The 24127-nt window shown below is 43.3% G+C and overlaps 1 protein-coding gene across 2 annotated transcripts; it reads left to right on the forward strand.

The window, feature by feature from the left end:
• The first annotated feature begins 411 nt into the window (after positions 1-411).
• On the forward strand, positions 412-11505 carry Zic3 (Zic family member 3). Of its 2 annotated transcripts, none has more exons than XM_021153797.1 (3): positions 412-2021; positions 3165-3328; positions 10951-11505. In XM_021153797.1, the coding sequence occupies exons 1-3, from the start codon at positions 965-967 to the stop codon at positions 11098-11100; spliced, it is 1371 nt and encodes a 456-aa protein (XP_021009456.1). In that variant the 5' UTR covers positions 412-964; the 3' UTR covers positions 11101-11505. The 2 variants fall into 2 exon arrangements, with proteins under 2 accessions (XP_021009456.1, XP_021009455.1); XM_021153796.1 differs by lacking the exon at positions 10951-11505 and adding an exon at positions 4173-6425.
• The last annotated feature ends 12622 nt before the right edge of the window (positions 11506-24127 follow it).

The following is a 24127-nucleotide window of genomic DNA, read 5'->3' on the forward strand; positions in this document are numbered from 1 at the left end:
CAAGTATCTTCTTGGGTCAAAGAGTTTCTTTAGTCTAGGCGGGTACAGAGCGTGCGAGGGGTGCTTGCGGCCGGCTTAGAGCAGGGCCAAGCCAGGGAGAGGCTCAGCTCTGTCCCGCTGCTTGTGGAAGCCTGGCCCCAGTTCCCCACAGCCTCGCAAACCCGGCGGATCCCTTTCAGGGACGCTGAGCAGCGGCTGCCTCACCTGCCAGGCGCTCCGCAGCTACCCAATCAGCTGGGGTCGCCCAGCAGCGGCTGCCATGTTCTCCGCTTCGCGCTGCCAATCATTGTGGCGGTGGCCAATGGGCGACAGGGCCGGGGGTCAGGTGATCTCAGGCCAGCTGGCTCCCCATTGGTGCGCGCTGCCCAGCCTCCCGCTCCGTTTATGTGTGAGGAGTGAGTGATTGACTTTATCAGTCCAAGGACATTACTCTGGAGGTGAAGAGGCTTGGACTCGCGAGGCGAGCAGTGAGATTCGAGCCTGCTTAGTGCAGGCTGCCTGCCCTCTGGACACGTTCCGCCTCTGCTCCTAGGTGCAGTTGCTCCTGAAAGCCGGGACCCGAGGAGCCTCTGGCCCCGTGGTTCCGCGCTCTTGAGTAGAGGAGGGGTGTCCGGGACAGGATTGACAAACCCCGCCCTCCACTTATTATTTTGCTTATTTTTCTTTGTGCGCTCCTGTTAGTTTGTTAAGCAGATTTAGTCCTAGAGTCTTTTCTCCTCCCTTCTCCTCCCTCCTACTCTCCCATCGCCCTCCCCCCAATCCTTTTTCATCCCCTCCTCCCTCCCGTCCCTCTGCAGGAGACTCTCGCAGCCTAGGAAAGTTGCAGCTCCGGGTAGCGCCTAGGGGGTCTCCAGGCAGTGTTCAACCGCCGCCATCCCTTTCCGACTACGGCCCTTCAGGGATCTCCTTCGCCTGCACCCTTGCTCACTTCGGCCGGATCTTCTGTGTCCAGAACACCCTACCTATGACGATGCTCCTGGACGGAGGCCCGCAGTTCCCTGGGTTGGGAGTGGGCAGCTTCGGTGCTCCGCGCCACCACGAGATGCCCAACCGCGAGCCTGCAGGCATGGGATTGAATCCCTTCGGGGACTCAACCCACGCTGCGGCCGCCGCCGCTGCCGCCGCCGCCTTCAAGCTGAGCCCAGCCACCGCTCACGATCTGTCTTCGGGCCAGAGCTCAGCGTTCACACCGCAGGGTTCAGGTTATGCCAATGCCCTGGGCCACCATCACCACCACCATCACCACCATCACGCCAGCCAGGTGCCCACCTACGGCGGCGCTGCCTCCGCCGCTTTCAACTCCACGCGCGACTTTCTGTTCCGTCAGCGCGGTTCTGGGCTCAGCGAGGCAGCCTCCGGGGGCGGGCAGCACGGGCTTTTCGCTGGCTCGGCGAGCAGTCTTCACGCTCCAGCTGGTATTCCTGAGCCTCCTAGCTACTTGCTCTTTCCTGGGCTTCATGAGCAGGGCGCTGGGCACCCGTCGCCCACAGGGCACGTGGACAACAACCAGGTCCATCTGGGGCTGCGCGGGGAGCTATTTGGCCGTGCAGACCCGTACCGCCCCGTGGCTAGCCCCCGCACGGACCCCTACGCGGCCAGTGCGCAGTTCCCTAACTATAGCCCCATGAACATGAACATGGGCGTGAACGTGGCGGCCCACCACGGGCCGGGCGCCTTCTTCCGTTACATGCGGCAGCCCATCAAGCAGGAGCTGTCCTGTAAGTGGATCGAGGAGGCTCAGCTAAGCCGGCCCAAGAAGAGCTGCGACCGGACCTTCAGCACCATGCATGAGTTGGTTACGCATGTCACCATGGAGCATGTGGGGGGCCCGGAGCAGAACAACCACGTCTGCTATTGGGAGGAATGTCCCCGCGAAGGCAAGTCCTTCAAGGCGAAGTACAAACTGGTCAACCATATCCGAGTGCACACTGGCGAGAAACCCTTCCCGTGTCCCTTCCCGGGCTGCGGGAAGATTTTTGCCCGCTCTGAGAACCTCAAGATCCACAAGAGGACCCATACAGGTAAGGGGGAGCAGACAGGTGGGCGCGGGTCTCCCCAGGGGCACCCTGCCACCAAGCAGACCTGAACAGCCAGAGAGGGAGAGGGGTGGAGGCCAAGCCGAGGGGCGGCGCCCCGCCGAGACCTTTCAGTACGAAGCGCTGTCACAGCCTCTCCACCCCTCACCCCCCCCCCCCCCCCCCCCCCCCCGGGAACCTGCGGCGCTTTTGCCGAGTTCTAAGTTCCCGAGCAGACTGCTGTGGTCTCAGGAACTAATTGGGACCTTCTCGCGCCCAGGAACCAACTGGCGCCACCTCTTTTTGTGTTCTTTTCTGGGTTACTAGGAAGAGACTCCGAATGTGTTGGAAGTATATTGCTTACAAGCGACTTAGCTCTCTGAACACTTTCGGGGAAGGCAACCATAGAAATGCTAATGAAAACTAACTTTGGTTACTTCCGTTCTTTTTTACACTTGATTGGCATATCTCCTAATTAAATGACTGATACTTTTGTCAAACTATTTTTATTTGGAGTTCCAGGTTCAGTTTAGTTCTTTGGAGGAAAGATAAAGTAGAGAAGGCACTGGTTTCTGTGGCTTGCTCAGCATCTCTTGTAAAATTGTGTGTAGTCCCCGGATTTATGTAGTGTTCTCTTTTCGAAAATTAGTAAGACTACCAGACTTAGCAAAACCGCTACATTTGAAAGAGGCAAGTGGAAAGACACAAAGAAGGGGACGGATAGGACTGTCCCATTCCCGGCCCATTGTCCTACCCAGCTTGGTTACACTGCTGAGGTGGTGGCGTTATGTGCCCGCACATTGGGAGCCCTGGTTCTTTTGGAGTGGAAGCACAACTTAGGGTAAACTTCTGAGGACCCCCCAGCTTTCTGCTCCTGAGAGAACAAAGGGATGGATGTTCGGGTTCTGGGCCGGCCCTACTCTACCCCTGCCTAAGATCACCACTCCCCAACTCAGCCAGCTCAATCAAAGCTCTGGGTTTTTTTTTTTTTCCCCTCCGGGGAAAACAGATGCTAGTCCTTCCACTGTCCGCGCTTCCCCTCTGCAGAAAGACGCCGGACTTTTCAATCTCCGGCTCACCACTCTGAGAAGTTTCTGGGTTTAACTATATTCTCTCCCTCCCCCTATTTTGCATTTTTGCCTTTTGCAGGTGAGAAACCTTTCAAATGTGAATTCGAAGGCTGTGACAGACGGTTTGCCAACAGCAGCGACCGCAAGAAGCACATGCATGTGCATACCTCGGACAAGCCCTATATCTGTAAAGTGTGCGACAAGTCCTACACACACCCGAGCTCCCTGCGCAAACACATGAAGGTAATTACCTCTTTATTAGCGGTCGGCGGTTTGTAAACATTCGGCCTGATACCGGGCCGCAGAACGGAAGCGCCCGCGCTGCCAACCCTCTATCCTTCACGTTAAATCCGATTTGCTCCAGCACTGACACCTTGAACCCCTTTTGAGGATGGGGGTGGAGGGGGGTCGAGAAGGAGAGAGCTGAGTTGTGAGGGGGAAGAGAGTGGAGGGAACAATCAGTTGTTTACTGGGAAGCTCTAACGGAGCTCGCCAGGGCTTGAGCTTTCTGTGGCCACCTCATCCTATCTCAACCCACGATGGGAATCCGGAGTGGGCGCTCCGAACCCGGGGTAGTGTCATTCGTTTGCTCCTCCGCTTCAGATAAAACAATAGGGCCGAGGAGCGCAGTCTGATTTCAACATATTTGTGTGGGAATTCAGAGCACCCAACCCCCAAGCCACCTCTGTGTCACTCATTAATATACCTGCTTTCCCAGGCCGAATTCTGAAAGTGAAATCTGGAGTGACTATTTTATAGGGCCGGCAGAATAACTACTTGCCCACTCCATCCACGGAGAAAGCATTTTTTTTTTGAAGTAGCATGACTAAAATGGAATTCTTTATTCCTTTTCCAGCCTGGTTTTTGGTGGGAATGCTAGGGGTATCTATCTAGACATCAGTAATATGGAAAAACAATTTTTTAAAATCCTATTTCTCGTTTAAGTGGCCAGCGGGAGGTCTTGTTCTCTTATAGTATTCAAATCTGATCTTGTTTTGTTGTTATTTGGGGGGTTTATTTGTTTATTATTGCTTTCACATTGCCAGTTGGAATTATATTCATTATAATATATACATGTTAATTTTAGGTTCATGAATCTCAAGGGTCAGATTCCTCCCCTGCTGCCAGTTCAGGCTATGAATCTTCCACTCCACCCGCTATAGCTTCTGCAAACAGTAAAGATACCACTAAAACCCCTTCTGCAGTTCAAACTAGCACCAGCCACAACCCTGGACTTCCTCCCAATTTTAACGAATGGTACGTCTGAGGACAACCAAAATGCATTTTAAAAAGAAAACTGAGACAAATCAGATGGAAATGGAGTTTTAAAGCAAGAGGCCATATATATAGGGCTACATCTTGGTAACTGCAATTGTTCAGGAAGGTTTGGGGCAAGATCCAAAAGTAGCCATGCCCTTTTCTCAGGATTAGAAAATATGTTTTGGCATTTGAAGGAATTTTTTACAAAATCTTTTCACTGCTTTTCCTGCCCCCTCCTCTTGCTCTCTGTACACCCTGTTCTGAAACTCCTTCAAATCATTTTAATTAACACTGTCCTGTTTCTTGAGGAAGTTATCGATGGCTTGGTGGTGGTGATGTTAAACTGATGAAAAGTCTTCTTCGCCTTAGTGGTGATTGTTTCTTAAACCATGCCAAAGTCCTGTTATGTCTTGAACTTTTCTTCAAAGCATTACACTTGTGAATGTATCTTCGTCTAATGGGGTCGAAATTTGTTGTTCAGTATTTTTTCAGGCTGAGGATATGATGTTACTCTACACAGATTGTGACGTTTAGTATACAGTTGCCTTTTGTAATAACTTTTCTTTTTGTAAATACATATCCGTTGATGCCATATTTATCGTTTGTAATTTAATTATTGCTGCAAGTGCCGGGAACTGAACAATATTTATGGATAAATGTTTTCTAACAAATTCTGTACAGCTTTTGATTATAACTGCTTTTAGCATTAAACAATTATTGTTTTGAGAAAAGGAACACAATTTACAATTTTTGAACCATACTGACTTTTTTTTTTGTTTTGTAACAGCCTCCTACAAATAGATGTGAGTAAATTGAATTTTGTTTGTTGGTATTTATAACTCACTCAGATCCCTTTTTTAATTGTTAAATTATTTTTCTATTGCAGTCTAGATTCCTTACAATGTCAGTTTCCATCTGGGGAGGACCCTCCTGTCTTTATCTCTAGCTCAGATGGTTGTTTAACTGCGAGTTTAAATGTGTTTGTCCTGGATTTTCGGCATGCAAATCAAATAATACTGATCAATTCACTTAGTGGCCATGACATCTCAATCTTGTACTTCAAAGACTGAGAGGCTGGGTTTAATCATTCCTGCCCTATATATATATATATATACATATATATATAAACAGAAGGTAAACTAATTAGTTTTATGTCCCTTAGTTCTTTATTACTCTACATAAAAATGAAAATTATGGCAGGATGCATGTCTGTTGAGAGATCACTCATATACCTATGTTTGTATCTATGACGTACCTAATCTGCCTATCAAATCTATTTAGCTTCAAAGAATAGCACACCTGAAATGACAATGAGCAAGGCCAGTTGAACAGTGCTTCTCATGGTTAAAGTGCTTCTTAAAAAAAATAAAAAAAACAAAAAACAAAAAAACAAAAAAACAACAGTCTTTAAATTTTGGATGGCAAAGGCTGATTTGTATATAGTTCAATTCATGATTATCACAATTACTCATAACGTTTATATAGCGGTGTAATAACTGCAGCAGTTCCTAAATGATACTGTGGAAAGAAACACATTTGCAAAATACTTTATTTTTAAAGTTCATTACTTGTAGGCAAAGATGTTAAGAGCATTGTTTCCATTAAAATCAGTAACAATGAAAAACGGTTGTTTGTTTTGTGATAAAATGTTAACAATCCATTTAATCTTCAGTGCAGCAACTCATTTGGACAAACAGTTCTTTTTACAATGGGTCTGTGGACAAGAAACTGACCACTATTTTGGGGGGTGAAGTGGGTAGAGTTTGGAGAGTTTTTTAGGGTGCTGTTGGTTATTGAGAGCCTAATCTCTGCATGAATAACAGAAAAGTGGAGATAAGGAATTGTAAAGTGTTTAGAAATGTAATGAATAGGCTTAAGCACCTCTTTCGCTTTAAGGGGCAATGCTCTCAGTTTTTGGTGGCAGTCAATTTGATATTATATAATCATTTTCAATTCTAGAATTTTGTTGATTGTTCTTTCTGAAGAAATAAAGTCTTGGCACATCCTATTTATGTTATAACTTTTTTTGTATTTGGTGCCCAATATTTTTCCCATGTTCAAATAAATCAATCTAAAATTGAAATGCTTAGAGAATTTCTGGTGCTTTAAAACAAACCGATTCCCAAGGCCCATTCAAATTATCCATTTTGTTATCTGTTTTTGTTTTGTTTTGTTTTTGTCAACAACTAAGTATTGACAGTTTTTTTCTTTGGAGGCAATATTTTGTTAGTGAAAAATGGTGTCTCTTGCACTTCCACTTTGCTGGTGTCCACCTGAAGGCCATGAATAGAAATTGGGATGATCATACATGTGCTGAGCAGGTAAACCTGGTCAGTTCATCACACCCTACTCAGACATCCCAATCTTGACCTTGACAATGAGGGTTTGGACTACATCCATATTTCAGGCTTTCCTCTTAGAAACCAGAGACAATTTTAAATGCTCAGCAATTTTTCAGAGGGCTTTTCTGACTAAATTTGTGTCATTGTGAAATGTAAATGGTCAGCCTTTCTTCTACATATTCAATGAGCCTCCACAATTTACTATTTCTCCATGAGTCCCCTCCCTGCTGACCCCAGTCCTTAACCTAGCTTTAAGTAGAGATAGGTTGAGTAACACTGGCTCAAACCCTTGCTTAATTAAATAACACGAAATATTTCATTAGTGGCTTGAAAATATTCTACCATAGATTTTTACAGAAAAGCACTTCAGTGTCCTATGAGAGGAAACTGACAAATAACAATGATAACCTAATAACTACTAAAAATTGTGCTTCTCATGATTCCCTCTTGATTTGTATACAGCAAATGTCTTGAAATTATGTTTATGCATTTCTTTTTCACAAAGAAAACTTGGTGTCTTTGAATCCTTTGATTTGTTTTTCTTGCCCATAATCTAGCATAGGGAATGCATATTTATATTCTTGAATGCAAACTAAGCAACCTAAGACAGTAACCACACACCCCAAGTCACAAATGCTAAAGCTCCAAGTCCAAGCTTGGTCCTTAGTAATACTCCTTGAAAATGGGTAGGTTAGCATAATATCTCAAGATGAGGGGAAAGGGGGTGGGGGGTGTTTCCAAGCATGGCTGGTGAGCTCTGGCCTCCATCAACTTTGGAAGGCTCAAAGATCAGCATCTAGGGTAAGACTGTCTAGTAGGTACCACGAAGGGTGATCTAGTTAGTGTTCCCAAAGCCTTCCAGACATGGTGTGCTCCGAATTTCTGCTTGACTTCTTGTTCCCTATTTTGCCCCGCTTTCCTCCTAAGAAATCTGTCCAAACCAGCAGTCCTTGTAAGTCCAGTGCCTTGTAAGTTTTTGAAAGGCTCTGCCACAATATGAATGGAGGGTACCACTGTAACTAGTATCTAAGCTTGTTTTCTGTCACAGGCCCTGAAGCTCCAAGGCTCCAGTTGGGCTCTAGCATGGGGGAAGGAGAGTAGCTCTAAGGGATTTCAGAAGTCCTTAGGGAGCCCCTGTTCACACACCAAATTCTTCTAAATCTCCGCTTGAGGTTTGGGCAGGGAGGAGGGGACCTCATTTCCTAGGGTCAATTCTCTCGCGGTTTCTGGCCGCTGACCCTTTGACCTCCACCAACAGGGCCCTTGGCGGCCATAAGCTAGCGGATCGCCTTGGGCTCCGAGGACGCTTCGCGCCCCATCGCCTCTCGGCCTCATTAGGCTGGCGGGGCTGTAAAGCAGAAATCAGCTTCGGCCTAATCCCGACCTGGGGTCAATTCGAGCCCAAACAATAGCGATCTCCTAAGACTACAGCATAGCGCTGCCAGCAAACTTTGTGTTCAATTCCTTTTCCACTGGCGGTGGGGGTTGGGGGGAGGTGAGGACGCTGGTCCGCGAAGGAAGAACACTTGCGGCACCCGCATCCCTAGGCAAACGCCCTCTTGCTCGGCTCTCCAAGCGCATCTGCGGTGCCGGGAATGGAGGCGGCGAGGCTCCTGCATTCCCTGAGTATGAGGCTGATCCAAAAGGGGCCTCCTAGGCACTGCGAACACACTTTGAAGTGGGTTTTTAGCGCGCACGTGTGAGAGCTCGGCCGGGGCCTTAGCGGGGACCCGCAGGGAGGAAAGAGGAGGCTCCGGTCCGGGCTTCAACCCCGCCCCTGCTCCCCGTGGCTTCGGCCTTTTCAAGCCGAGGCTGGGGACTTTAGGACTCCCCCCACCCCCACGCCCGCGGGCGCGGCGCGCAGGCGCAAAGCCTTGCAGCCGTCGAGCAGGATTTTTCTGGCCAGGGGGTTGCGGGGGAGGTTGAAAGCAGCCTCGCGGGGAGGGCGGCCTCGGCTAAGGTTGGGGGGGGGGAGGAAAGGAGAGGGATGTGGAAAGGAGGGTTGGTTTGGGGGCGGCTCTGGAGTCGGGAACATGGCGGCCGGATGCGAACCCCCGCAGAGCGCCGCACAACGCAGACTACGGGGCTGCCGCGCTGTGTTGTTGAGATTCCCTGGTTATTCCTCAGCATTGGCGCCTCGCGGGACAATGTAGGTCGTGGCAGTTGGACGCAGTTTAAAAACAAACAGACAAAAAACGGAAGCGAAGAAGTTCTTTCTGGGCAATCTGGTGGGAAATGGATGTGCTCTTTCGGAGTATTGGGGGCTCTCAAATATTTGGGGGGACAAAACCCAACAGAAGAAGCTCCGGGCACACACAAACCCTTCTCATGCCCTTGTTGGAATTCCACAGCACCTTCGAGTCCTTAAAAAACGAACAACAGTGGACAATGTGTTCTCTTCTCAGGACAATGGTCAATCCAGTTTGGAGGGAAACAGAGGCTTGTCGACCCAGTTGTACCTTTGAGAAATTGTATTCTACCCTTTCCCCAGGCCTTGTTTTCTGAATAACTCATTTAACGAACGCACCCCCCCCTCCACACCCACACACACAAAATCAGCACCTTTAACGCTTTTGTGTGTGTACACAGCTGGTACTCTTAGGTTAAAGGGGAAAGGGGCCCGAAATATTCAAAACTTTAATTCAGTTTTTGGCTTAACTGCCTCATGCAAGAGCGTGAAACTCTGTGGTCTCGAGCTCCTGTTTCCTGCACAGGAAAATAAAAATGCCACGGATTCATCTTTATACGGGTCGCAGTGAGGAAAATGACATCTTAAAAGATGGACTGTGTTGACTTCCCTCTAGGCAAATAAGGTGCACGAACTCTTCTAGGTGCTCCTAAAGACCAGCGTCCGAGCGAAAGAACAGCCTTCTTGGGGTTGTCCACTATCAAGCATTCCAGGTTCTGAAGATGTGAGGCAGTTCCTGATGGCCACCTTGGGAAGGGCCCCAGGTGGGTGGGCAGGTCATTAGCAAGTCTGGCACTGATCTGGGGGAAATCTGCAAAACAGTGCCTTTATCTGCAGAGAACAATCGGTGGGGTTGTCTTTCCTTCTTTTCAATGCACAAAGACAGAGGCTTTGGAGCAAGAATTTGGACTATGCATTTAAGTTGTGGTGTTTTGCATTGAAAACCTCTGGGCAATTAAAATTAGCATGCTCCCTAGTATTTTCTGTGCTTTTATGTGTGATTTCTGCATGTCAAAGGAGCTGGAGACTCTTCAGCAGTTTGAAAACTATTTTGAAATTGCCACCAAGTTAATTTCCCCCCCTCTTTCCTGTGGGTGAAGTTTCCTTCCCAGGCTTGGCCACCCTATATGACCAAGGTGGAATGATCTACTGACATCTTTGGGAGAACAAATGAAATAAATTGCGTTTGCTTGATAATTGCTTTTCTGTCTGAACTCTGCCTGAATTGTTAGCTCTTTTTTTTCCCCTCCTGATTAAATCTCTTGATATCAAGTTTGGGGAAAAAAAAGGAAAATTCTTTCAATTGGAAAAATGTTCGCCATGGGTTAGTCAGTTAGGGGTTTGAGCTTGGATTCTCTTCAGTTGACTTTAAAATCAAGCTAAGAATCCTTGGGATTCCTGAGCTGTCTTTGAGTCACTTCATAGATAAATTGGTTGGCTTTTCTTTCTTTTTTTTTTTTAATAGGAATTATGTGAATGGAATTTCTGGAAAACGGGGCAACTTATCTTTGTGACTCCAAAAGGCAGTGCTTTTCTCACTGGGGTTTTTGTTTCTCTCCTAACTAATGGTTGAACTGTACAGCTTGAAAAGCTTAAGTTTGCAGGAAGCATTTGAAGAGAGAACTGTTCACACCACTTGGACTAATGGTAACTTAACACAGGCGCAAAAGGTCTTTGAAAATTAGAGGAACTTTTGTTTCAAAACACATGTTACAACTAAAGCAGCTAAGGAACTCAGCAATTTTGTGTATTTCTCATGTGATACCACTTCAACCTGCTTGCTAATCTGCTGACTAGAGAAGCAGAAGCTTTATAGCAGCTATAAAACACCTTTCAACAAACGGCAAGTTTATAATATTTGCTCTCTAGTAGGCTATGTGCATTGTCTAAATTGCTTTTTGAAAATGCAATCTAAGTAGAGACCATTTGGAACTAAGCAGCTAGAAATAAGACATTACTTCTTGTTTTACTATAAACTAGCAGTTTAAAACAACATATCCACGTAATATTTTATGAATTTTTTTTCTGTAAGAAAATTTGACCTATCTGCAGTTCACTTTTTGTTTTCTTGCCAGTGTTGTCCTGCTTGGTATCTGGGACAGTCTCTAATTCCTGATGAAGAACTTGATACTGACGTTGGTATGCAGCAACCAGTCCTCCATAACACTTCCTATCCTAAATGCAGGGTTAATGCCGAACCTACTGTGCAAGAAATGATTTACTGATGAGGTTTCAAAGAAAACCACATCAATTTGGATGTCTGTTACCTTGAAGTGATCATTTTAAGAGTAGTAGTGTCTTCCTTAGGTCTAAAAAAAAAAAGGACTATTTTTCTCTTTTGGTGTATTGCATTCTGTGTTGAGCAATCATTTCTGAAATGAAAAAAGCAAAAAGGCTCCCCCACCAATTTAGGATTTATAAATGGGAAGATGCTGGTGACGAGGGACCTTGTTCAGAAGCCAGTAGGCACGATTCTCATGCACTGTTGCAAATCTCTTTCTAATATCTGATCTGATGCTTAAAACTAAAAAGTGGAGTATTTGCTTTGTTATTTTCACTATGTTTGTATTCAAAAAGCAATATCTAGGATCCTGAAAATTGTTGTTTGACTTAATAAAACCGTTTAAATTCTTTTTGTGATTATTGTTTTTTACAGTAACAACCATAATCCCTAAAAACTTTGATTAACCTGTTGAATGGGGGCAATTTATTTTCAATTCACATTTTCATGTGATAGGTGGCTTTTCAGTAACCAATCAACTTGGGGAAACCCGGAAGAACAAACCCAAACTAATTGTTTTGAGCTCTCAATTCCCTCTATCCTGGAGGGCTTAAGGCCAATTGCTGGGGGTAGAGGGAAGTCAGAGAAAATTCACCAGCAAGGATTAATGGTGGTCAGGAGAAGGAAAGAAGACAGATCCGGAGTTCGGAGGAACGAAGAACATTTACATTACATAACACTATTTGAGTAAGAAAGAACAGGAGATAGATGTAGCTGGAGATAACAATAAAAGGTTAAAGGGCAATCTGTGACAATCCAGAGGAGACATTTTGTAATAGTACAAGTGCATTTTCTTAAAACTCCATCCTGATCTTTGGGATAATTTGGCAATCACTGATTAGAACAGTCGCAGGTTCTTGGGACACAAATGTTATTAAAATCAACTTTACTGTTAATTAATTGTAAGTTATGGTTAAATAATTGTTAGGAGATGAAGAATCCTGAAGGATCCCTGAAATACCAGAAACTTGATTCATTATTTTCAATTTGCCATCTATAATCTCGTGTAATCTGTGAATGCCATTACCATTTATATCTGTCATGATTATGCGACCATGGATTACGTGAAATTTCCACCTGAGTATATTGCTGTTGGAACTTCAGGTCAGTTTCACTAGAACCAACATTATTGTCATTTTTAAGGAATAGCTCATTTCTTTCTGCTTATTTACGTGAAGAGTGGAAAAACTGGAGCAGAGCTTGGTGAAGCACAACTTTAATCCCCGCACACTGGGGGACAAAGGTAGGTGGGGCAGGTGGTTCTCTGAGTTCCAGGACAGGCAGAATTACAGAGGGAGTCCCAGTACAGCCAAGGCTGTTACACAGAGAAACCCTGTTTCCCAAAAGAAACTGAGAAGGCTAGGCTGACTCCATGACAGACCTCAACTTGGCAGTCAAGGAGACTAGACCTAAGAACTGAGCAAGCCCAGGCAAGCCAACTACTAATAGAAAAACCCCAGGCTCCAGCCTTCACACCCCCATAATGGTGCCTGAATGCCTAGAGATAGAGAAAAGCTCATCTACCCCAGAATTCCTCAACAGTTTCCAGCCTTCACAACCCGATAATGGTTCCTGAATGCCTAGAGATGGAGTAAGATAAAGCCCATCTACCCTGGAATTCCAATGTGCTTTAAATTGACCCTGCGAGCTCACTTGGTTGTCTATCTTGGTAATGGGAGACCCCAGCATGCTGGTCTTCTGCAGAATAAATCACTCTTTGTACTTACATACTATTTGAGCCAGAGTATCATTCTTCCGGGAATCATGGACCCTTACAAAAAAAATAATAATGAGTAGAAGAAAGAGGAGGGGCTATGGCTCATCTTGTAGGGTGCTTGCCTAGTACGAAGGCAACTTTGTATCTAATCCCAAACAGCACATCAACCAGGCCTAGTGGTGCATGCTTGTGATTACAGCACTGGAGATGCAGAGGCAGAAGAATCAGACCTTCAAATTTACAAGGTTATTCTCAGCTACATAGAGTCGGAGGCCAAACTGGGAGAGATGAGACCCTGACAAGAAAGAGGAAAGGAAAGGGCAGGGAAGGGAAGGGAAGGGAAGGGAAAGGGGAAGGGGAAAGGGAAAAAGGGGGGAAAAGGGGGGAAAAGGGAAAAAAGGGAAAAAAAGGGAAAAGGAAAAGAAAAGAGTTGGTGTTGATGGCACACACCTTTAATCCCAGCACTTGGGAAGCAGAGGCTGACAGATTTCTGAATTTTCTGAGTTTGAGGCCAGCGTGGTCTACAAAATAAGTTCTAGGACAGTCAGGGCTACATAGTGAAATACTATCTTGAAAAAAACAAAACATAATAAAAAGAGGCCAGTCAAAAAAAAGTTTGATTTTTGTTTTTTATCCTTTATATTATAAAGCTTATATGATAAAGTTTACAGCAATGCTGATTAGAATTTGGTTCTGTGCTTGTTTTTAAGTGAAGGATCTAGGGCTGGAGAGATGGCTCAGTGGTTAAGAGCACTGACTGCTCTTCCAAAGGTCCTGAGTTCAAATCCCAGCAACCACATGGCTCACAACCATCCTTAATGAGACCTGATGCCCTCTTCTGGGGTTTCTGAAAACAGCTACAGTGTACTTACATATAATAAATAAATAAATTAAAAAAAACATTTTAAAAAAGGAGAAGGATCTAGGTATTGAAATAGGCAGTAGAGAATAAATAATAATGATGTTGCTGAAATTTAAAAAAAAAAAAAAAACAAACACCTGGGGAAGTTAAGCTACAAGGTTGTGTGTAAGCCAGGTACACTCTGATAAGAATTCATCCCAGAGCTTTTTCTAAGGACTAAGCAAGAACAAAATGTCCATAAAGACCTTGTCGATGACTACCCTCTGAGCAAATGTTAGCTCCTTTCTTTTCCATTTGCAGGTAGTTATTGTGTTGTTGCTTTGGGGCAGTTTTTAATTTTTAATAATATGGAATATTTTATTACAAGTGAATCACAGCTTATAATAGGGAACAAATAAGTACATATTTTAGATAACAGATGGAGACTGGGAACATCTAAGAAATATCAAACTTCATAAATGTAATCACTAGATCACGCATGTAAACTTGTAAACACAGCCATGAATATTTAAACACAAAATTTTATGTTATTAGATTTCTATTGTTCATTGTGTTCCAATGAGTAATACACTTATTCTTTGATTAAAAACTAGAGTTGAGTACTTAGCACTTGTAAACATAGTACTTAAGTTGGACTAAATTTTTACTTTCATCACTGATATTAAAATTCAATGATAGTCTATATTCACATGTAAAGAAAAGATTAGATCTAGACCGTATATCTGAAATTATTCCATTTCCACTGCTAAATTTATGTTAGCATTATGCGAGTGTGACTATTGAATAATGAGACTGATTTTTTCTGTGGCGCTTTGGAAATGAACCTTGAAAGCAATTCCCAAGGAGATGACCTGAAATGTTTTGGCCAATGTCCGTGTTGTTAGAATAAGTTTATAGACTCCTAAGGTTCCATTTCAGATGAAAAAGCCAAAACAAATGATACCCTCTGATCTTATGATTTTATAGTCATTCTTCTTGGCGTGCATTGTGGTGTGTGTGTGTGTGTGTGTGTGTTTGTGTGTGTGTGTGTGTGTGTGTGTGTGTGTGTGTGTGTGTGTGTGTGTGTGTGTAGGGGGTTATCAATATGGTGAGGTGACTCAGGACTGCAATTCTAGCATTCAGGAATCTGAGGCAGAAAAAAACGACTGATTCGAGAGACAGCCTTTGGCTGCCCTGCTACAAAGCAATCAAAACAAGAAAACCTTAACTTTAAAAAGTATAAAAATGCTATGCTACAGTATGATTAATATTTTTCATTTGGATCTTTTCATGTGATGAAACTAAATAGAACCACCAATGCATAGCTAGCTTCCTATAGATGAACTATCAATTTGGGAAGTTTTTCTTCCCCTTCCATGTACTTTTGGAATCTTGGAGGGCTCAGCAAAACCTGAAGATTTCAGAAAGGCTGAGATCTCTTTCCTCCTGACCCATAGTTAGCCCATCTATTTAGACAGGGGCATCATCCATATAGAACTTATTTTGAGTTATGCTTAGTTGTTATTGAGTATCACCAATGTGTTAGCCGGACATGGTGGTGCACACCTTTAATTCCAGCACTCAGGAGGCAGAGGCAGGCAAATTTCTGAGTTCGAGGCCAGCCTGGTCTACAAAGTGAGTTCCAGCACAGCCAGAGCTATACAGAGACACCGTCTTGATAAACAAACAAACAAACAAACAAACAACAACAACAAACCCCAATGTGTTAAATACCCAATTTCAAAATACGTCTATTTCCTTCAGTGCTATAGTGTCTCTGGTGGCTAGATGGGGGAGCAGATCCAGACTAATCCTAATGACCAGGCCAGTCAGTGTCATTTTTCTCCCTAGAAGAAACATGCTCTTAACCCCTGGGAAGCGTTTTGACTCCTCTTGCCGTTTATTGTACTTTTCTAGGGGAAAAAAAATAAGTAAAGCCTTTCTTACAAGTCAAGTCCTCAGAAACTTCCCTCATGAAATGATGAGATGTTGGTGATAGTTACCTCTGCAAACCTTTGAGACAAAAGCAATTGATGGCCCTTTGTGCCAAAACCATAAATAAGTGCATTGTGACACCTTGATATCAATTCTAGACATATAATTTGTTAGGAAACTGCCACAAGTGTTACCTACTTGTGTCCTGTACACTTATATCTCTGTAGCTGATTACCAAGAGAATGGATATCCCGTTTCTTTGGAGGACTCAATACATTTTACAAAAAAAAAAAAAGCTGTTTAGTCACAGTGAGACCTGACATGCAATGGGCTTCGGTGATGACCCCAAGTAGAAAAAAATTAGTTAACTTAATTTCGACCAATGCTATATCAAATGAAGACACTGAGTTGAGCAACTTTAGTGATTTTGATGGACTTTTCAGTCATTAGGATATAGCTGCTGTTCTATTTCAATTGGTGTGAGAAGCCACATACGCCATTACAAGATGGCGCTGGCTACCGCTGGCCACCGCCAGTAAGTTCGGGTAAACAACCAATGTGCGCATGTGCTTAAGGGTTTTGCGCCAAGTCACAGCCCATCCTGGGGAACATAAATGAGGTACTGAAAGCACAACCAATCAGGTATAGACACGCCACTCCAAGGCCTATATAAGCAGCACCAGTTCTGGAGCTCGGGGTCTTTCGCCTTCCCTATCAAGCTCTCCCAATAAACGTGTGCAGAAGAATCCTGTTGTGGCATCTTCCTTGCTGGCGAGTCGGGCGTCCACAATTGGCTAAGAAGCTCATATCCCACAATGGATGCCACCAGTGCAGGTCCTTTGAAGCAAATGACACGTGTGATAAAGCAATCTTTTCCAAAGCAGTATGTTCTGGAGCATTTATCTTTCCTTCCGACACAGCACCTGTTCATCCAGTCTATCAATATCTATATTTAATTATTTCTGAGCCCCCACGGTTTTTGAGCTTGATTTTCTGTTATCTCAAGGACAGGAAATGAAACCTTTTCCATTGAATGTTAAGTTGTTCAACACTGAAAGATGAGTTTTATGCCCAAGGCAGGAGCATAGCTCTGCTCCCAGTTATGGTTGATTTAGAAATGTATTGTCTAGAATGCAAGAAGTGAGCTTCCTCGTTGATTCTCAGCTTGAGCTTTGGCCTCAAGTCTTCTGTAGTGTGGAAGCCAAATTTCTTTTGTGCCACAGGCTTTTCCTCTTGTAAATGGTTACAGTCAAGGCACAATGCAAGGACCATCTCAGGAACTTCTTTACGCTTTGAGGAAAATTCTCAAGGAAGTCTTCCAGTGCATTTCTCCTTAAGTTCGTTAGAGTTCAAAACCAGAGGACAGCTATATTTAATTAAAGTAGAAATGTCAGTCATGTCAGAAAACATCCAATAGTAATGACAACACTGTGGTGCATTAAATTAACTGTATGATGTGATGTTGTATCAAGAGATAACTGAATTTTTATGGACAAAACGGAGTAAGAGACAGAGAAGTGATATAGAGAATTGGATGTTAAAGACTGTCCAAAGTTTGCACTGCTATGTGATTGCCTTGGCATAGTGCCCTTGAATAACTGAGTGAATAACTGCGATGCTTCTTTCCGTACTAGTTAGATATTTCCACAGAACTATAGTTCTGAGTTAGCCTGATTTGGGTGATCTCATCTTACCTGTATCAAATTGCCTCAAGTAGAACTTAAGTAAACGAAATTCAAGTTCTCAGTGACAAGGCTTAAGGTTCCTCCATTTAGATCATTGTGACTCTATTACATATGTACTTTTAAAAACTACTACTGCCAGGTGGTGGTGTGGTGCATGTCTTTAATCCCAGCACTTGGGAGGCAGAGGCAGAGGCAGAGGCAGGAGGATTTCTGAGTTCGAGGCCATCCTGGTCTACAGAGTGAGTTCCAGGGCTATACAGAGAAACCCTGTATTGAAAAACCAATAAATATATAAATAAATATAAAAACTACTACTTCATAGGAAATGAGACAACAATCATCAAAGCTTATGAATCTGTTTAATGCCAAACTGTCTACTTAGACAGCAGTAATGCTAGAAGACTCAGTATATCTCAGATTGGAGATATAACTCTGTGTTAGAGTGTTTGCTTAGCATGTACAAGGCTTTGGATGCCATCTCTAACAAGGAAATATAAAAGAATTCAGCATATCAAAATGGCATGGCCAATCCAGAAAATTTTGGATTTTTCTTTGAGGTTGATTTTTTTCGGTGTGTATAACTGTCTTATTTCTCTTAATTTTTGCAAATGAGATTGGCGAACAACTTGGAGGCATATAGATGTAGATTCAAGGACAAATTAGTAACTACAAACAGGAAGTATATATTCAATTCCTCAGCATCTGTTTGTTTGATTTAACATCTAACTTAAAGGCAAACCCCAAGCCTATTTGTATTTCTGATCATTTCCCATTCCTTATGGCCAGTGTTTTCCCCAAGGTTTCTGCAGTTTTCTGTGCCAGTGATCATGGCATATTAAAATGGCTACATTATAAATCCTGTGCTGTCAGAAAAAAATGACACTGCTTTCCCTCTAAAGAGTAAGAACAATAATTCTTTCACTTTCTCTGTAGTTCTGTTAAACAGACATTACAACAGTGTTAACTGGAAGAAAAAAAAAACGAATTCTAAATGTAGCTTTTAGTATTATGGTTCTTAAAGGTTCAATCTCCCATTACATTAAAGAGATAAACTGTTTGAACCCAGCAAGAGGAGACCCTTAGCTAATGTACATTTGCTGAGAAATAAAGAATGTTCCACTAAATCTTTCCGATACAGCCGGTTCTGTCTAATAAGCAGTTAGGCTCCAAAATTTCCTTTAACGGTTTTAGCTTATTTTAAACCTACCATTTATTTCTCCACAGAAACAGCAATGGTTAGGGCTTCCAGATTAACTATTCAGGAAGTGTGTATTTCTTTTATTTTAATGTTCAGTTGTGGTGTAATCAGATGATGATATCATAATAATTGTAGTGTTAGATAATTCATCTGTACATGCCAAAGGCACACACTCCTCGGTTTGCTCCTCCCTCAGCTGCCGGGACACAAATGGATATGGTAAAAGTGGATCTCTTTGCACATCTCCGTGGATTAGGTGGGACCAAGGAGAATTTTAAATTAGAGTGTGTGGCGGGGGTGTGGGTGGGTTGGCAGGGGGTGCGGAGGTTGACTGTGGGGTTCAGTGCTTGCACATGCCCTTAGCACACATAAGGCTCTGAATTTAATTGCTAGTATCAAAGCAGAAATAAATCCGGTGTGGAAAAAGGAGGAGAAAAGAGAAAGTAGGGGGAAACAGGGCTGGGATGAGGAGATGCTGAATATATAGTATGTCCCTGTGTAGAAAAATCGTAAAAACAATTATTTAAATTTCTGTCAGTTCAGATGAAGTGGTGCACTCTTGGTGCTGGGTTTCTGGCATTGCATGTATACTGACTGGTTGTAGAGCTGTGCTTTTGCCGATGGTGAGAGGCTCAGGGCTTCCAATTCAGAAAATAGTCTTTGTGAGACAGTATCTTCTCCATTCAAAACAATGCCCCCTGTTTTCTTCAACTACTTTGCTTTCTGAAGTATCTTCCTCTGAACACACACACACACACACACACACACACACACTCTCTCTCTCTCTCTCTCTCTCTCAGTGCTGGGGAATAAAGCTCTCTCTTATCTTAGTTTAAAGGGTTGGTTTCCAAGGCAGATGCAACGTAAACCTGCAAACCCACCAAACCCACACAACGTAGAGAGTAAGGAAAGAGCAAGGAGAAGCATTGTAGCAGCAACCAATTGCTTCCCAATTCCACCCTGTGAAGAAACAGTATCCTTGGTTTCCATTTTGTGGTGTTTTAGCAGTAAGTGATCATTTCCACTCCCCCAAATAAAAACTCTATTCTCGACTTTGTGTTTGCATTTTTTTGCCTTCTGCTCTCAAAACAGGTGCATGTGGTTCAAATGGGTTAATTCCCATCAAGACTCTTCTCTCTTGAGGACAAATTACAATAATGCTTACACAAATACTGTTTGCAAAATCAGAAAGTCCTATTTTAGACTGTGGCTTTGGCTTTTTTAACTCTTGAAAAAAGTTGCCATTTCTGGAGAACTCTTTGAATATATTATTTACTTAAATGGCAAGCTTGGTAAATCCAGCGTGGTTCTGCATTTAAATCTAATTCTATAAATCTTTCAATGGCACCTTGTTAAGAACTGCTGTTTAAGCTAGCCACTGGTAGTTTGTTTTGTTAACTAAAGATTTCAAAGTTATTTTTATTTATATATTTATTTTATTTCATGTGTTTGGTCTGAATGTATGTCTGTGTAAAGGTGTCAGAGCAACTGAAACTGGAGTTACAGACAGTTGTGAGCTGCCATGTGGGTGCTGGGAATTGAACCTGGATCATTTGGAAAAGAATCCAGTGCTCTTAACCGTGGAGCCATCTCTCCAGCCCTCAAAACTGTTTTTTACTTTGTTTTTCTTTTCTTTGTTGTCGAGACAGCTACTTGCACAGCAGCAGTTGGGTTGGAGCTTGCTATGTAGCCCTGGCTGGCTTCCATCCTCCTGCCTCTGCTTCCTTGTGTGCAGGAAAATCTTGGCCCTTGGATTCTGGAGAATATGAAGAAGGTAGGTCGGTGATTGCCAATACTGTAAAGGGACCCCTGTAGTGGAGCTGCCACCCCGCCTAGTACCTTTCATTGGTTGGTTGTGAACTTCCCTACATTTTTAAAGACTCTTCTTATTGAAATTTCTTCGCAACCTTTTCAGTTCCTTCTCTGCTGTTTTCAGAATGGTGCTTAAAAGTGAGATGAAAGACCTGATACTCTCTATGACAAAAAAAAGTTTCAGTGACAGGCTTCACTAATTAATGTGTAACAACCGGGAGATTAGCCTTTCAGTTAGCTTTGTGTTGAAGCTATACCATATTTTCAAAGGCTGTAACTCAGAACATATTGGAGTCCAACATGTTTGAAATACAAATCTTCACACATGGCTTTGATTACAATATGCACACCAAGTAGAGGCACAGTACAGTAGGCCTTCCAGAATGCATTAAACCAGGGAAACTTAGGCAATGGAAACGTTTTTGGGTCTTAATCCTTCTACTGCTGATATAAGAAAGTTCATAAAGGCAGTTGGCAGGGCAGGTTGTTGTCAGACCTGTATTGATTATGAATGAAGAGGCTTCTTTGGATGTTTGAGTACCAGAGAAGAGAATAGAACACATGCGCTTTTAAATGGCCTGCATTTCCTTCCCTCAGTGAAAAGCACATACTCAACCCTGTATTAATAAAGTCACATCCTTTCTTGTGGTTTCCATACCCCCACAATGTGTTCAATGTCTTATTGGAATAGTATCTCAAGGGACCAAATATTTGAAGCTATTGCGAAACATTTGATGTGAGTCTTTGTTACTGGGCGGGGAGTCACAGGATAAAATTTGTATGAGTATTATCTAACTATACTTCTGTAGATATAAAAATAAAATAATAGAATTAGAATTCTAGCACAATCCAGTTGGAGGCCAGTGAAGAGAGCATACATAAGAGAAAACAAAAAAAGCAGGTTTAAGAAAATAATTTGGGTGTGTAGACATTTTTAATTAGTGATGAAGACTTAAATAAAAAAGATGCCTTTAATCCTAGCACTTGGGAGGCAGAGTAGGTGGATCTCTATGAAATTAAGATCAGCCTAGTCTACAGAGCAAAGCAAGTTCCAATCTGTCCAGGGCTACACAGTGAGATCTTGTCTCAAAAATAAAATGAAATTATTTTTCTTTTCATTTGAAATTCTAGGTTAAATATTTCTGACATTTCTGTAAGTTGCTGAATAAAGAGGTGCTTCCTGGACCTGAGACTGTAGTTCCCTGCTACAGTAAGTGCTTAGTTGGTGCAGCAGGTTCTTGTTCACTCCTCAGACTCACACAGAAAGTGGGACAGGATGCCTGCTTTGGCAAATGTATGTTCAGCCTCAGTCTTGCTTTGCAGTAGGGAGGATGAAAGCCAAGGTCTTGCACACAGCAAGCAAGCACTCTACCACTAAGGCAAATCCTGCCCTTAAAGTTTAATGAATTATCAGAGGCTTTATGTAGTCTAAAGCCTGAACCAGGAAGAAACATGTAACATTGTGAGTCTTCTCCAAGGTGGAACAAACCTCTAAGTTTTAAATATTGGGAAGAATCAAGAAAGAGAGCAAAGGGATGCCAAGGCATTTCCTATGAGGTGGAGAGGGCACCTGTTTCTGTGCATTGACTCTTGAAGTCACATTCGGAGCATCCTTTCTTCGTGCTTTTGTAATCACTTCCTCTCTTTCCTGCATCTGCATCTCATTCTGTCAAGTTCTAACCACTTTTTCCTCAGGGATTATTCTTATCTTTGCCTGCCCACGGGTGCTCCCCTTCAGATGGGTTCTTTCCACTCCTGCTTTATGTCCCAAGGTCAGATGAATCTTCCGAACACCCAACACTGTTAGGGTCATTTTTTGTGCTCAACAGCCTCCAGAAGTTCTTCTTTGCTTACCAAATTACAGATATCTTTTAGAGCTTCCCATGTAAGTAAGGTCTTTCTCATATAGGCCCCATCATATTTTTAGCATATACCCCTTTCCACACATTCTACATTCCAGTAAAAAAAAAAATCTTCGGAAGTGGTTTGAAATAATAGTCCCGTGGGACTCATTTTGTTGTTTTGTTCTAACCCAGTCTCGTGGCCTCAGAGAAGCCATTTATCTTTCTGAATCTCAGTTTCCTCGGCCATGTAAAGGAGATAATGCTAGCACCTACTGGGATGTTTTGAAGATGGAACAAATGATAGAAAATTCACAATTGTTGGGAGCAGCAGGGCATTTTAGATTGTTTCTATCAATCACTCATTGGTTACTTGTTGGGTGACAAGCACAGTGGGAGCTAGTTCTGGAGGGCCCGAGCGAGAAGCTCATCAAAGTTCACGGTACTTACACAAAAGTAGTCTCCAGGCTGTCCCTGTCCGAGCCGTGGCGCTAAGCAGTGTAGAGAACATCTGTTGTATGTCATGGGAAGGAGATGTCTGGTGGTCCAGGATGGTGGGCCAAAGCTTCAAGGGAGAGGGATTTCAGTGGGGAGATTTTGTTGTTTGTTTTGTTCTGTTTTCAGTACAAAAGGCTCATGGCTTGAACTCACTTTGAAGCAGAGAGGGACCTTGAACTCACGATCCTGACTCGAGCTCCCAAGTACTAGGATTGATTATAGGACTACCGCACCTTGCCCAGATTAACTAGGTAGGTTTGAGACAGGACAATATATGAGAGGGATCTGGAAGGGGCAGGCTTCAGAGAAGCAGATCCTACTTGGGGTAGAGGAGGTTGGGGAATCTGTCTGTGAGTTTCTTTTGGAATGAAATTCCTTGGTCTTTGTTCAGGAGCAAGCAGCTAGTCAATTTGTTTAGGGATATCAAATGGGTTACACATAGTACTTACTTTTATTATGGAGGGCATAAGTTGAGATCTGGGAGATGATGGTGCCTTTTGGTACATGAATTTTCTCCCAATAGACTTCTTGTTGAGAGGAAAAAGAGGTGGGTCTTAAGATGGAAGGAGGACTGACAGGGAACGGAGCTGAATCTGGCTTAGTGCTGCCTAGACTACATGAAAGGCAGTCTTGCTTTAATCATAGAAGATTAAATAAGTCAGCCTTTGGGAAATAGATTGTGGACTCTTGTGATCTGATTCCGTGTTTGCCTCAATGTTATCTGAAGATGAGAAAGGGGCTTCCCTCAGAAGAAGGAAGTGGAGAATCACAGTGTCAATCTTTCAGATGGGAAGCAGGCAGACTGTCCTTTGATGAGCAGGAAAGGAGGACCTTCTCTTTTTTTCTGAAGCCACAGGGAACTGTATCCGTAATCTCAGGTGTGGGGATTCCTGAAGATTCCTGTTAATGTGGCTTTTGAGATAGTACCTGCTATGGGCATACCACCAGGAAACTGTGAATTGCAAATTATGACTGTGTAGTTCTAAGTCACTACCTTTGTTGTCATAGCACCCTCTGAGCATTCTGTAGATTTGTCTTTAAAAAATCTATGTACTTAAGGGACTTAGCTTAATGGTAGAGCTCTTGCCCTAGTTCTCTATCTGTAGTGGTGCCCTAAGCTGGGTATGACTCAGTGGTAGAGTACCTGCTTATCATACATGAGTTCTGAAGTACTATTCCCAGCACTGCACAAGTGTGGCCTAACTGAAAACATCTGGGAGAAGAGTCTGTTTTTGTTCAGAGGAAATAGGGGTGCCATCAGAAGTAAGCTTCCTCAAAAGTTTATGTCACTGAGAAAAGGCAATATCTTTTGTTCCTCCATTCCAAGAATTATAGGTGACCTCTTACAATGAGTGACAAGAGAAAAAAAAAAAGATTTTACCTGCCCTCGAGACAGGATGTCACTTTGTGACCTGCTAGAGCAGAGCTCACTCCGTAGCCCATT

Source organism: Mus caroli, chromosome X, assembly GCF_900094665.2.
Source record: "Mus caroli chromosome X, CAROLI_EIJ_v1.1, whole genome shotgun sequence".
Lineage (NCBI taxonomy): Eukaryota > Metazoa > Chordata > Mammalia > Rodentia > Muridae > Mus > Mus caroli.